The 14634-nt window shown below is 44.2% G+C and overlaps 1 protein-coding gene across 4 annotated transcripts in view; it reads left to right on the top strand.

The window, feature by feature from the left end:
* ARHGAP28 (Rho GTPase activating protein 28) overlaps positions 1 to 14634 on the top strand; it is a 1241333-nt gene that overhangs the window by 951157 nt on the left and 275542 nt on the right. For all 4 annotated transcript variants that reach the window (XM_078687539.1, XM_078687538.1, XM_078687537.1 and 1 more), the window contains one exon: positions 12071 to 12267. In XM_078687539.1, the coding sequence (XP_078543665.1) occupies positions 12071 to 12267 (197 nt within the window). The remainder of the gene's footprint in view (positions 1 to 12070; positions 12268 to 14634) is intronic.

The raw sequence follows: 14634 nt of genomic DNA, 5'->3' as shown, positions 1-14634 counted from the left end.
TATATATATATATATCAGTGCCACTGGAATTATGTGGCAGGGGAGCACCAGATTATGCATTAGGATTGACAAATTAATGCGGTAAGAAAAAGAGAATTATGTGGCATAATATGGTAAAAAAAATTATACTATTGTTTCATCTTTGTAGCAAATATATAAATAGTCATGGATATGGATTTTTCGTATGTTATTGTTTATTCAATCTTATGAAGAGTATTGTGAATAATGACAAAAGTTTTAAATACACAGATGTTTTCTGTTCAACTGATTTTTTGGGGGAACGCTAGAGAAATGTGTATGATTAATGGTCAAGATTTGAGTATTAGTAAATTGATTTAATATATTTGTATGCGGTAGATACATCAACACGAAATGTTATAACATATTCATAGCTATTATCTTCTCCTTCCTGATCAAGGCCTAAGGCTATTTGGCCAAAACTATGGAGTCCTAGTCCATGTTTGTTCTTCAAAAGTAAAAAGGCCAAAGCTTGTCGATGCAGGGCATGGACTGTAAAGTCCGTGCTGGGCAGAAACTATGGTGCATGCACACAAGGGGCACACCATGCAACTCCCTGCATGCCCACCCTGGCCCGTTAAACAACAGGGTGCCCTGTGGGGCCCTCTCTTTTCCTCTCCACCACAGTTTTCATGGCAGGCTCACCACTATGAAAACCGTGGCAGAGAGGAAACTTGTGATATGCTTGGCTGTGCCGCAGCGGCAACACCAAGCATATTGCGACCTCAAAACAGCCATAACACCACCAGGGATGGCTGAACCCTGGTGGTTACAGCTGTCTCATGGTGGTCGGACCGCCCACCTTGTAATAAGGCAGTTGGACCTCCGGTGCCTGCACCACCACCATGTCTACGGCCGTCCATCGGACCACTGTAGTCATAATTAGGCCCATACATCACCAGGTACAACTTCTAAGATGGGATGAAAGCCGTAGCAACCTGGTTGAAGAATAGCTGCCTGAAACTCAATTTGGAGAAACCCAGAAGTCCTCATCCTCGGCTCCACCCACTCTGCATAGGATGACACCTGGTGGCAGCCCTCCCTCAGAAACCCATACACTTCGACAAACCATGCACGTAACCTCGGCATCATACTGGACTCATCACTCACTATGAATCGCCAGATCAACGCCGTCTTCTGCGCATGCTTCAACACCCTCAGTATACTGCATAAAACATTCAAATGGATAACCCCGACTCCAGGAAAACGATCACTTATGCCCTCATCACCAGCAGATCGGACTACGGCAATGCCCTCTATGCCGGAAACAACAAAAAACTCCTCCGCAAACTCCAGAACATCCAGAACACCGCAGCCAGACTAAACCTCGATATCCCATGGCACAACCGCATCACACAACACCTCCGTGACCTCCACGGGCTCTCAGACAAAAGAATAATAACTTTCAAGCTGCTCATGCACGCCTACAGGACCCTCCACAACATCGGACCACAATACATAGGGGAGAGGATGTGGTCTGTCGGCTAGAGCTGCCAACTTTGGAGCTGGGTAACCAACGTTCGAGCCTAGGGGTCGCGTCCACATCCTGTGATTCTGGGCAAATCACTTAATCTCCTCGTGCCTACCGAAAAAAGAAAATCTTGTGTAACCTAACCAGTGCTCATGTAAAGCACTCAAATACCTTCGGGTCAAGTTTGCGCTTTATAAATCTGCAAAAAACAAAAATACCTCAACAACCGCCTCTCCTTCCATGCTCCCAAGAGCAAAGGTGTGAATTATAAACAAGAAAGCTTCTCTGGCTACAGTACCATCCACAGTATGTAGAGCAATCAGTCAATAACATCACTACATCAGACTAATAGCTAGGGTCATATAAAATTAAGTGGACATCTGTTTTAAAGCAGATTAGACTGTGGGCTGCAATAGAAGACATATTTCAAGCGTCATCTTGTTTTGTGCAGAGTGTGTTGAGGGTCCATATCCAGGGTCACATCTCTATGAAGGAAAAGGGAGGTTCCCATATGTCTCGGGGTTGGGCTCTGAAATGAAATGAAAAGTAGATTTATAAAGCGCGGTTGCTGCCCAGGGGCGTCCAAGCGCTAGAGACCAGAATGGAAATAGCTTGACAGAGGTAACTTGCTGAAATTACTGAGGGGGGTTAAACAGGAATGTCTTCAGCTGTTTTCGGAATGAAGAGAGGTTGGGGTTGGATCTATGATGAAGAGGGAGTGAGTTCCAGGTCTTGGCGACATTATAGGTGAACGTCCTGCCGCCCGCCCTTGCCTTTTTTATTCTCGGAGCTATAGCCATGAAGGCCTGGCTAGATCGAAGGTTTCTGCTGGGTTGGTACTGTTTTACTAGGTCGCGGGTAATCATAGGACCTGTGTCCCAAAAGGCCTGATGGGCAATACACATGGCCTTGAAGATGATTCTCTGACGCACTGGTAGCCAGTGCAGGCTGATCAGTCCAGGTTTGGCTGATAGTCTGCGTGGAAGCTGTAACAGTGTGCGGGCCGCACAGTTCTGCACTATCTGTAGTCTACGCAAGGTGTACTCCGGGGCGCCAAGGTAGAGGACATTGTTGAAGTCTAAGCGGGACTGTATCAGACCCTGGATGCCCACCTGCTTTGCCTCCATAGGTAGAAGAGGGAGGACTTTCTTTAGCATCCTAAGAAGGCCGAAGCAGGTAGCCGAGAGTTTTGTAGCCTGGATGTTAAATGAGAGGGTCTTATCCAGCCACACCCCAAGGCTCTTAATGTTGTCCTTAGGTACTGGAGGGGTGCCTAGACAAGGGGGCCACAAGGAGTTGAAAAAGGTGGGGTTTGAGGGGCCCAGGAGCATCAGCTCCGTTTTGTCCCCATTGAGCTTAAGGGATGACGAAGTCATCCAGCCCTTTACCTCCTCTAAGCACTTTATTAGCCCACCTGACGACGGCAGGTCGGCCTCCTGCGCCAAGGAGACCACCAGCTGGGTGTCGTCCGCGTAAGAAATGATCTTTACCCCAATGGACGAACAACCACAGCTAGTGGTCTCATATAGATGTTGAAAAGCGCAGGGCTTAAGGAGGAGCCTTGTGGGACTCCACACCTCAACGGCCTACTCATGGACACTGTCTCTCCATCAAATACTTGAAATGATCTGTCACTCAAGAAGGATTTGAGCCAAAGCCAAGCTCCATCCACTATTCCGACACTCGAAAGGCGGCTCAGCAGGGTGTCATGGCTGACCGTATCGAATGCCGCGCTAAGGTCAAGGAGGATCACTGCCACTGACCCCCCCTGATCTAGGATTTTTCTGGTTTCCTCGGTGACTGCTAGGAGGGCAGACTCAGTTCCATGCCTGGGTCTAAAACCCGTCTGGGTGGCATCTAACAGCTGGTTGTTTTCAAGAAAATTCACCAGCTGGAAATTGATGTACCTCTCAAGGATTTTGCTCACCCAGGGGAGCAGAGAAATTGGCCGGTAGTTGCTAAAGTCAGAGGGATCCAGATTGTTTTTTTTTTAGCAGCGCTCGGACCATGGCCCGCTTCCAAGCGGGAGGGACAGTGCCAGAGTTGATGGATGCGTTCAGGAGGTCCATAATGGTTGGTAAAGTGACCTGGGATGCTAACATCATGACATCTGGAGGTGCCGGGTCGCATGGAGACCCAGATTTTACCTTGCGGGTCACGGACTCCAAGGTTTCAAGGTCTAGAGGGGGGAAGTGGTCCAGTGTTGGTAGGGGTTCTGATAAAGTGTCTCCCAGATTTGTTTGGTCCTGAGCTATGGGGACCATGGCTGTAGAGGGGAAGGATGAGTAGATTTTATTAACTCTTTGGTGGAAAAATTCTGCCAAGTCGTTGCAGTGGGCTGTTGTTTTTACCTCGTGCAGGCTAGAAGATGGAAGTTTTGTAAGTTTTTTCAGTATTTGAAAAATTTCCTTAGGTCTGGATTTTGCTAGTATGATTTTATCAGAGAAGTATACAGATTGGGCAGCTTTGACTTCGGCTTTGTAGGTATTAATTGCCTCTCGGTATCGGATTTTTTCCTCCAAAGAGTAATCTAGACGCCATTGTCTTTCTATTTTCCTGCATTGGCGTTTCTTTTCCCTGAGAGCCTCTGAGTACCAGGGGGCAGTTTTATGGGAACGTTTCAGCGTTATTTTACTCAGGGGGAGAGTGGCTTCAAGGGATTGTGTGATCCAGTCTTCGTAAGCCTGGTTGGCCAAACAAGGATCCTGATTGTAGAAGGGTTGATCACTTGCGAGCCTACTTGCCCATTCATCGGCTGGTAGCCGCGCCCAGGATCTGGCGTGTCTTATCGTGGGTCTTACGGGGGGTGGCTTAAATGTGGTCCAGGTAAAAGGCACCAGTAGATGATCAGTCCACGGGAGGGAGATTGGTAGCCCAACCACAAGGTCTGCACAGTTACTGAACACAAGGTCCAGTAAGTGGCCCTTAGCGTGAGTCGGGGTCTTCACTCGTTGGACTAATTGTAGAGCAGCTAGGTCGTCTGCAAGTGTCGTAGCTGTATGGTCCAGAGCAGTATCAAAATGAAGATTGAGATCTCCTAGCAAAGTATAATTAGAGGCAGTGCTAGCGCGTTCAGCCACAATCGAAGGAAGGAGATTGTGGAACTGTTTGGGGGGGGCCCGGGGGGCGATATATTACTGTTCCCGAGAAGCAGTTATTAGGGGAGAGTTCCAGAATAAAAGCTAAGCTCTCGCAATCTGGAATTGCTTCCGGGATAACTCGACAGTGGAACTGCTCTTTATATATAATTGCTAGGCCTTCTCCTCTCCCCTTAGGACGATCCTGCCGGATAATTTGGAAACCTGGAGGGAGGGCTGTCACTAAGACAGGGTCGAAGTCCGTCGCGAGCCACGTTTCAGTAAGAAAAACTGCATCTGGCATGCGTTCCTCTAACAAAAGGGCAATTTCCACCCTATGTTTAGGCAGGGATCTGCAGTTTAACATAAACATACAGTACTCCTGTTTCGTATCTTGGACCTGCTTAGGTTTGAGAGCTAGTTTACATTTTGGACAGATATCTGGGAGCTTTATAGCATGATAACAGTGCAAGCCACAATCAGTTCCTAAGGGCCTTATGCTGCGGAGAGTTTCCGCGCTATATTGTCTGGTCTTATGTGGCTGAGATGTAAGGGGTATGGCCCTCGGCCCGGTGCAGGCGCAGACGGGCTTGCCTTAGGCGCGCCCGCTGCGCTCGTCCGCTGCGCGTCCGGAAGATGCACATGCTAAATGCTAAGCAGGGAGGGGGGGTGTGGCCTGACGGTAGTGGGCGTGGCCTATGTGTCCCGGGGAATGGCGGCAACAAGAGAAAGTGTCCCGCGGCAGCGCTATAATCCGCTGCGCGGGGGTGCCCAGGGGATAGTGAAAGGTGAGTTTTGTATTAAAATCACAACAAGAATACACTCAAAGTTTTTAAAAAATCGGCAAGCGACTCTCCCGGCTTCCGCCTCAGGAGGTCAAAGGTCTTCTGTTCGCGCTTTTACTCAGCGCGCCTTAAATACCTTGATCAGGGGGCGTAGCCTGACGGTAGTGGGCGTGGCCTATGTGTCCCGGGGAATGGCGGCAACAAGAGAAAGTGTCCGCGGCAGCGCTATTATCCGCTGAGCGGGGGTGCCCAGGGGATAGTGAAAGGTGAGTTTTGTATTAAAATCACAACAAGAATACACTCAAAGTTTTTAAAAATCGGCAATCGACTCTCCCGGCTTCCGCCTCAGGAGGTCAAAGGTCTTTCAGGGGATGTCAACTCCCAGTATGCAGAGAGCTCTTCATGGCATTATGTAATGTCTGTAATCCAGTCTTGTGTCTTAGGGGCCCTCATTCTTCCCCAATGAAGTGCAATTCTGCGCTTCGCAAGGAGGAGCATAAAGGCAGTCGATTTAAGATATTGTCGGGCACGTCTTTCACATATCCAAGTAGACCAATGAGTGGGGCGAGGGGGACTGTCGTGTTGATGATCGCCACAATCATACTGAAGACCATGGTCCAGAAAGTTGCAACCACTGGGCAATGCCAGGCCAATTGCAGGAAGTCTGAGTGGGGCGCATGACAACCTTGGCAGTGAGATTCAGGGGAGAGTCCCATACAAAATAGTTGTGTTGGTGTGCGATACAGTCGGTGCATATTGCCACACACTTGCAGAAACCATTTTATGTCTTTAGTTCCTGTCATCAGGTAGGAATTTTATGGGTGAAGAGAAACAATCAGTTCCCAGATCTTTTTTTGTTACATAAACAAAACAATTGTATATTATTTGCTATTTATTTGTCCTCCAACAGCGTCCCGAGGAAGAACTTCAGTTTTACTTTTCAATGCTAAACAATAATGAAGCTCTAAAAAGAAGCTTTATTAACCGTCAACGTTGAGTGTTCTTTCCTGTGTTTTTCTGGATAATGTATGTAAGTTTCAGTTGCATTGTATGTAAATTTCAGTTGCATTTCGTTTCATTTGAAAGCCATACACAATGCATGCAACATAAATATTACCGATTGCTTCATACAGAAAGCTTACAGAAACGTACAAATATGTTTGCAAATATTTTCTCGATTAATACCATCTGGCGATGTAGTTACTAAGCAAACCTCAATCAAAACCGTGTGTTTTTCTGGGCACAAACTCAAAGAAGCTTGCCAGCCATGAAAGAAATTTCACGCAGAGAACGATGTGGAAAAAAAAACATTGTTTGGGTTAGGGTTAACCGCTCGTCCTCAACCCACTGAAACACAGACACCATTTTGTGACAGGATAGCTCCATGTATTTATCTACAAAATGCAGCCTCACAGATGTCCACCTACTGAAGGTCATTGCTTTACACGGTAAGTTCTCTTTCAGTTTAACAAATGTATGTGCCTGAGCGTCAGTGCCAGTAGCCTAGTTTGTACTTCCACTCCCCTACCTAGCCGTCTCCCCTAGTTGCCAATCCATTAAACTGTTCAGACCTACTGTCCCTTCCACCTGAACTATGTGGTTTTGTAGTATGGATTGTTTCTATACATAAAGGGACTGATTCACAAAAGCAAGTGCAAGTATGGGAAGTAGTACTCTTGTACGTACTCCTTCCTACAAGACTTTGTATGTGGGCCCAAAATACCAAAATTCCTATCGGTTAAAGCGCATAGCTGGCACAGTATTTTCTATTTGAACTGGCATGTATGAATGGTCCTTGAATATTACTCTTTGTTTCCCATTTTAGAGGTTTGGGAATAATTCACAAAGGCATAAAAGAGTACGTAATGGGGTACTACAGGAGTACTACAGTAGAAACTCCAAATTTGCTCTATGAAAAGGCCCCAAGGTAAATTCAGTCATAAACATACATTTACAACTGAATTTGCTTTACTTGCCCATTCCTGAAATTCTCAAAGCAATTCATGCCTCACTCAGCTTGTCTATGCGGGTTCTTGGAAATATTTGTGAATTTCAAAAAGTGGTAAATCTACACTGGAGTGTACATGTAATTCTTTGACTGTCGATTTACAATTGATTTTGTAAATTGAGCAGTATAGTTTTTTCTGAAATTTTGAGTTTGCGCTTTTGTATTAGTTATTTCCAGCAACAACCATGCCAAATTCATATCGAGGTGCAATCTCTAAGTGTTCGTAAAACAGAGAAAAGAATTTGGATTATGCATCTGAGCTGTGTAATGATGATAGAACCTCTCCTCCGGTAGTCCCCTCACAAATACTCTGCAACTCGCTTAATGACTTTTTTAGTGATAAGATATTATTGATTAAGGACAACTTATCCAAACTTCCAGTTTGTGCCCCTATGGATGATATCTTTTTTAATCCTTCAACATTGCATTCCTTTTCCTTAATTGATGACAAAACTTTTTTAGACTTACTCATTAGAGTTAAATCAGGATCTCCTGAGGATGTCTGCCCCCCCCCAAATAATGAGAGAAATCGGTCGGGCAATCCCAGATAGCATGATCCCTCTGCTTAACAGTTCCCTTATGTCGGGGATAGTCCCTAACAGTTTCAAACAGGCCTTACTGACTCCCTTAAAAAAAAAATCAGGTATTGACTCTTTAGACCTTTCTAACTATCGGCCAATATCACTTCTGCCCTACTTATCTAAGATATTGGAGGCTCATGCCACCAACAGCCTTTCAAACTTTGTGGAAGACTCCGGTTACTTACAACCTAACCAGGCAGGCTTTCGGCCTGGCCATTCCACCGAGGCAGTCATACTGGCCGTTCAGAATACTCTAAGGTCTAATGCTGACAGGGACTTGCACCAGTCCTTGGTGCTTCTGGATCTGTCTGCCGCATTCGACACGGTTGACTATACCATTCTGATCAACCGTGTCGAACAGGCCGGTCTCAGAGACTCGGCCTTGGCCTGGCTCAAGTCCTTTATATCAGAACGTACCCAGTCTGTTCGGCTGGGATCTTTCACAGCCCCAAAAAACAGTTCCCTGTGTGGGGTTCCTCAAGGATCTTCCCTATCCCCTTTATTATTTAATTTATATATGCGGCCTCTTCTGTTCTCCCTAAGAGAGCACAAGGTTACTGTATATAACTATGCAGACGACCTGCAGTTGGTTTTTGTATTAAACTCATTAAATGCGGCCGAGGATTTTCAGGCAACCATGTCTCTTATTCAAAGGTGGATGTCTCTAAATCATCTCAAATTAAACCCGGGGAAAACCGAACTGATCCTGCCTGGGAAGAGCGAGATCAGTTGGAGCCCACGCTTCTGGCCGCCTGACATGGGTTCCCCTCCAAAAAAATCCCAAACAGTAAAAAGCCTGGGAGTGACTCTCAACGAGGACCTTACCCTGAAATCTCATATTGGAACGATGGTTTCCTCTGGCTTTTTCCAACTGAGGAAGATTAGGAAGATAGCACACCTCCTCACTGACTTGGCTTTAATTCAGGTAGTCAGTGCTTTAGTTCTCTCTCATATTGATTTCTCAAATGGCCTCTATCTGGGCGCACCCATTGGTCAACTCAGAAGATTGCAATACCTGCAGAATCAAGCTGCCAGACTAATCTGCAAGGTACCTAAATGGGAATCAATTCGATCTGGACTTGAGAACTTGCACTGGTTGCCCGTGGCACAGAGAGCCACATTCAAGGTAGGCTGCATTGTTTTCAAGGCCTTGGAGGGCAAGGGCCCAATGTTTATCAGACAACTGATAGGGAGATATAGTCCCTCACGAAGTTTGAGATCAGCTCACAAAGACCTACTTGCGGTCCCCCGTTTTAAAAAGAAACGACAGGGAGGTAGCAGTTTTCATTTTTTAGCCACTTCCTTGTGGAACTCCCTTCCTTTGACTCTGCGACATAGCAGGGATCTTCTCGCCTTTAGAAAGGCACTTAAAACTTTCCTTTTTACACAGGCCTATTTGAAATAGCGATTTTCTTTTATGCTTTGTTATGTTTTGATTCTCTCCTCAGCGCCAAGAAGCTCTTGGGCGTACGCGCGCTTAATAAGTAATAAATAACATAACATAACATAACATCTGTCCCTTTGGACAGTGGACATTCTCTCAAATTCTCATCTGACTGAAAAGGTGTAATCTTCCTACTGCCTTCCATCTTTGAAAAGAGGGCATATGTGCCAGATAAGTTGCTTTAATTTAATTAAAGACTCCAACTCTCTGGGCTTTTTCAATTCTCATAAAGCCTTTACAAAAAACAATTGGCTTCAGCTTGTGTTCATTAGTCATAGCGCTGTGACAGCAATTAGAAATAATTTCGTCATGGCAAATAACAATTATTGCGTTATGAATTTCTGCGGATTTTCCCTGACCCCCAGAGATATGTGCCAAACACCAGCAGAAGAAAGTGTCATGTGCGTTGGATACCACCCTAGTGAACTTAGGCCCAATATCATCCCACACCTTTCATGAAAGTCAGCTAGCTAAATTGGCTATGCCTTTTCTTCTGCCCCTAACCTTTCCTTCGTGTGGTGTTCTTGTCGAAGAAGGCACTTTTAATAGTTGCACCTTCACCCGTTTGTTTACTTTGCCATACCGACCATGATCCATCTTGGAGGACAACCTGCCTGGTTACACTTCACTGTCTAGGTGATCGCATTCATGCACATTTTGCATAGTGTCCATGGTCGTGATTTGTCGAGGGTGCAAGTCCCAGATACAGCCCTCACTCTTCCCCAATAATATTCTTTCATGGACACCATAGGTACACTGTACCACCACAAGATGTTGCCATGGATGTCATACAGTTTTTGACTGGTAGCTTTGCCGTGAACCGCCTCAATCATACCGCAACAGTTGCAGCACAAGTGCTTATGTCAATTCTGTCAAAATCACAACCAGGACCATTTAAGACATGCTGGAGACATCTATCATCCTACAAAATACTACCATAAAGCATCCTAAATAGCTAAACGTTTTGAAATGTTTGTAACATTGCTTCAACTAGCCTAGCATATTTTGTAGTCCTGATGTTGTGGTCAGCTTTTCCCTATCAGTGTATTTCTAAATTTGTTTATTTACACTTGATTGAGTCAGTTAATGCTTTTCACCATTTCTCCCCTTTCACTTGGAAATATCATCACTAGGTTTTGCATGGTTAGATGTCTTGAGCTCCCCTAAAAAAGTTATATCTCACAGTATGCACAGAGATTCCGTTTTAGCTGTAGAACCATAGACTTCTGTTGAGCCAGTGTGGATTCAACCAGTTGGATAAGCAGGCGGGTGCCTGTCCAGCTAGAGCTTGTGCCCAAGGCAGAGTGCTTTCAAGTTTGCCCTTCGGCTGGAAATCAGTAAAGAGTGGTTGCTGAGGGAGAAATGGGATTGTGTTCCTCAAGCCAAGAAAGATGCAGGCCCCCTAGTTTTGCTATTTTTGGGACATGATAATACCAATATATGCCATTTGTTTCTGGAGATTAATGCATATAGCACAAAGGCCATCCTTGGAGGCAGAAGTAATTGGAGCAGAATTTCTTGAAGGACGCATAGACTCTAAGACATATTTTTGTGACTATATTCACCTCTAGAATAATGACTAAATGGAGCAACAAGCAAAACCCAACATACAAACTTTGCCTACCATGTTTCAATTCTAAGTGATCTCTGGACATTTTCATTCAGCCAATTCCTTATGTGTGTGAGTGGTAGAAGGTGGAGGGCACCTGTAATGGATATCGGTCCCTACATATGAATACATCTCATTGCAATCACTATTTGGAAGGAACCCCATGCACACATCCCTTTCAAATGGCGATTCGGTATATAGTCACAAACCCAAATTGTGATTTGGTGTTGTGTTAACAAATCTAACTTGGGCTTACCAAAAGGCTATTTGCAGTTGCAAAGGGTTCGATTTTGCGAAGTGGATACTTCACTACCTCAATATCCTTTAGTTCACCTGGCTCCAAATTCTTGAGCCTTCAAACGGCATTGGTTTCCACAAAAATGCATACCATAACTCCATAAATCACGCATGATTTACTGTCATGCTGTTTGATAAATTAAAAACTGAAAGATTTCAATGAAAAATATGCATGAAAAGAAAGTTGGACCAGATGGGCCCCACAGTGTTATCGTTGGCAAAAATGACACCCCCTTTTGAAAGTCGGAGCTTTGCAGAAAGATCCTGCATTCATTTCTCATGTGGTGAACAGCATTGATCATTCATCAAAGACAAAAATGTACTTCATGCCAACTCATACTGAAGGTGATTTGAAAAATAGGCTGATTGTATTCCTGGAAAAAGGTGTAAAACTTGTATGAAGTAAGATGCAAAATTGCTTCTAAGAGCTGAAGTTTGATAGCATCTTATAAAAGAGGATTTATTAAAACGAAATTCTGCTATTCAAATTATTGTAGTACGTATTGGATAAACGGGTCTTATTCCACAATTTTACTTGTAAAATGATGGTTGACTATGTGGCAGAAGCACTTTACAATTTGTAGATTTGTACATTTATTATGTGTATTTGATTTGATGTAGGTTTCATGAGTAGCACTTTACTGTTAATAAATTCCATAAAAATAGGATGACCTTTGTTTTTAGAAAGGTCATAACATACTGCACCTTACAAACCATGCAAGCAAGTCTGGCATGTGTTGTCAGTTCACTAACGCCATATATATATTTTATTTCGTTTAGGAAGTCTCAGAGTCGAAAAATTAACAGGATGCTTTCAAATGAGTCGCTGCATTCACCAGTGTTCAACCGGTCATTGTCTCAGGTCTCTGTGGACAGCACGTCAATGGAGGACTTCTGGTGTGAAGTGGAGAGCATCAAGGAGAGCAACGAGGAAAGGCAGGAAGGGAACATGGTGATGGAGGTGAAGCCTGCTGACGGTAAGCCATCAGGCCTGTGCATTACCTTCACGCCCTTTATGGTTCTTGCATTGTTGATAACAATATGAGGCTTTTTGCCTCCTGACAAACTGCGCACTCGACTCCTGCAAAGATCACTTATCTAAATCCTTCCTGATATGGGATTGCTAGGGCTCTACTTGCATCATATACTGTCCGTAATAAGATCGGCTGTTTGGAAGGTGAAAGGCTAGGTTTTACTCTGTTGGGGATTTTCAAAGTATGCTGCGGGGCAGCAACCCATATAATCAATAAAAATGCTTGCTCTAATCTTTGGGTATCATTTCACTGATAAGGGGGATTTATTTTACCCTCTCTTGCGGATTCTCGACTTAATTCTAGATGGTTTTTAGGTAGATTTGGTATTGGCAACCCGTAAAGTTCAGTGGGCAGCCATTAAAGCTTTTTGTGTCCCCTCTGGGTGTTTGGATGCTCTCAATCAATCAATCAGAGGCTTATAAAGAGCACTACTCTCCGGTGAGGGTCTCAAGGCGGGGGGGCAGCCCCAGATCAGTCGAAAAGCCAGGTCTAGAGTCATAGTTGTCTAGCTTACGTAATAGACTTCAGATACCTAATCGTCCTAGGTAAATGACTGTTCCTTCCTGGGCTTGTTCCCAAATTACAGAGGCTTATGATACTGAGAAGTGGTCTTTCCTCATATGGTTCAAAGTAGGTTCACCAGAAGGTTGGCAACATCTTCGGCTTCTACGTCTGGAGTCCCTTTGCTGGATGTTTGTTGTGCAGGTACTTTGGCATCTTCTTCAATGTTTATTGAGTGCAGTAAGTTGTACATTTCAAATAATTCAGAGGTTAATGTTGGAAGAGCTTTCTTTGGTGTGAACTTTATTGTTGTTATTTCACCCATCATATTGGTACTATCGTTATTGTGGTTCATATTTATTATTGAATATTCATGCCACAACCAGATGTATTTATTGCGTACATCTACTTATTGTCATGAATAAGATGAAGACAACAAAGGAGCTTAGGGGTAAAGTTAAAATTAAAAGGGGTAATCCTTGATACGTCTCTTCCATCAGTCCTTGCATTATTAATAACCTCACTTAAGCCCGTCCTGGGTGGTTGCAGCCTGTGTTCTTGGTATTACAAGGATGTGACGTTAGTGTACATATATCTTTATATAACTATATCTATGTATATCTACTTCTATATATATATTTATATAAATATAGGGGAGGGGTTCTAAAGAAAAAGAAAGGAGTGACTACTGGAGAAGGCCAGGGGTTTCAGTGTCTGTCTGGAGACAACAAGACTAATTGTGTATACATTACACAGGGGTCATTGGATGAGCCATTCCGATCATTACACCCATGAACATTACGAACTGAAACAGGTTGTTCCACATGGTCTCCGTTTAAAGGGAACAAAGTACCAGATCGGGGAATGCTATATATTGAAACTCTGGTCTTCAGCCTCTTGGTTGAATACCCACTTCTTCTTTTGGAGTATGAGGGACCGAAGCAGTGAGGGAAAAGCTGCACAGACGGTTGGTTGTATGTAGAGAAGGTCATTTGCAGATTTATTTTTTAAGATGCCCCCCAATTAAGCCTCAGATGCTATATTTGAAAAATCAAAAAGCACCTCCTAATGTCCGTTGTTGTATACATTTCTGAACAATGTTAAAGCTTGTCCAATATGTTTAGCACTTAATGTATTAATTGTTAGATGGTATTTCCTGATACATCACTGCAGAATACCCAACCAAATATTTTTACATTAAAGGGTCGAGATGCTGAGCATATGAAAGTTTAAAGAGCAACGCTGTAAGGGCCAGATGTATGACCATTTAATTTTGCCAGTTTCAAATTGTGACATTTTGAACTCACAATTTGTGACCCGCAAAATGGAATGTACAACAGTGTCTCAGACACTGTTTGTGATTCCTAATGGGTTCGCTAAAGACCTACCTCATTAATATTAATGAGGTAGGACACAATTTGAGATTCCCTAGGAATCTCACATATCACAGGAATGGTGGCCTGCTGGGGACAGCAAACCACCATATCTGTGTTTGCTTTTTAAATAAAGCAACGTTTTCCTTTTCCAAATGCAGTCCATTTTCCCTAAAGCAAAATGGGATGTTTAACCCCTTCCCTTCGCCGCGATTTCGGTGCGGCGCGGAAGGGGCTATGGGGTGGGCGTGGTGCTCCCGTTCTTATGACGGCTCCACTCCTATTTTTGCATACATTCACAAAGGGGAAAGGTGGTGACCCCTTTCCGTTTGCGACTGGCTTACCACCTACCTGAAGCAGGTGATAACTGCGAATGTTTTACGATCGCCTTTGCGGTCACAAAACAATCGTACATACGAGTGCGACTCGCTCTTAG

This window comes from Lissotriton helveticus, chromosome 4_1, assembly GCF_964261635.1.
Source record: "Lissotriton helveticus chromosome 4_1, aLisHel1.1, whole genome shotgun sequence".
Classification (NCBI taxonomy): domain Eukaryota; kingdom Metazoa; phylum Chordata; class Amphibia; order Caudata; family Salamandridae; genus Lissotriton; species Lissotriton helveticus.
This window is presented reverse-complemented; position numbering and strand designations above follow the sequence as displayed.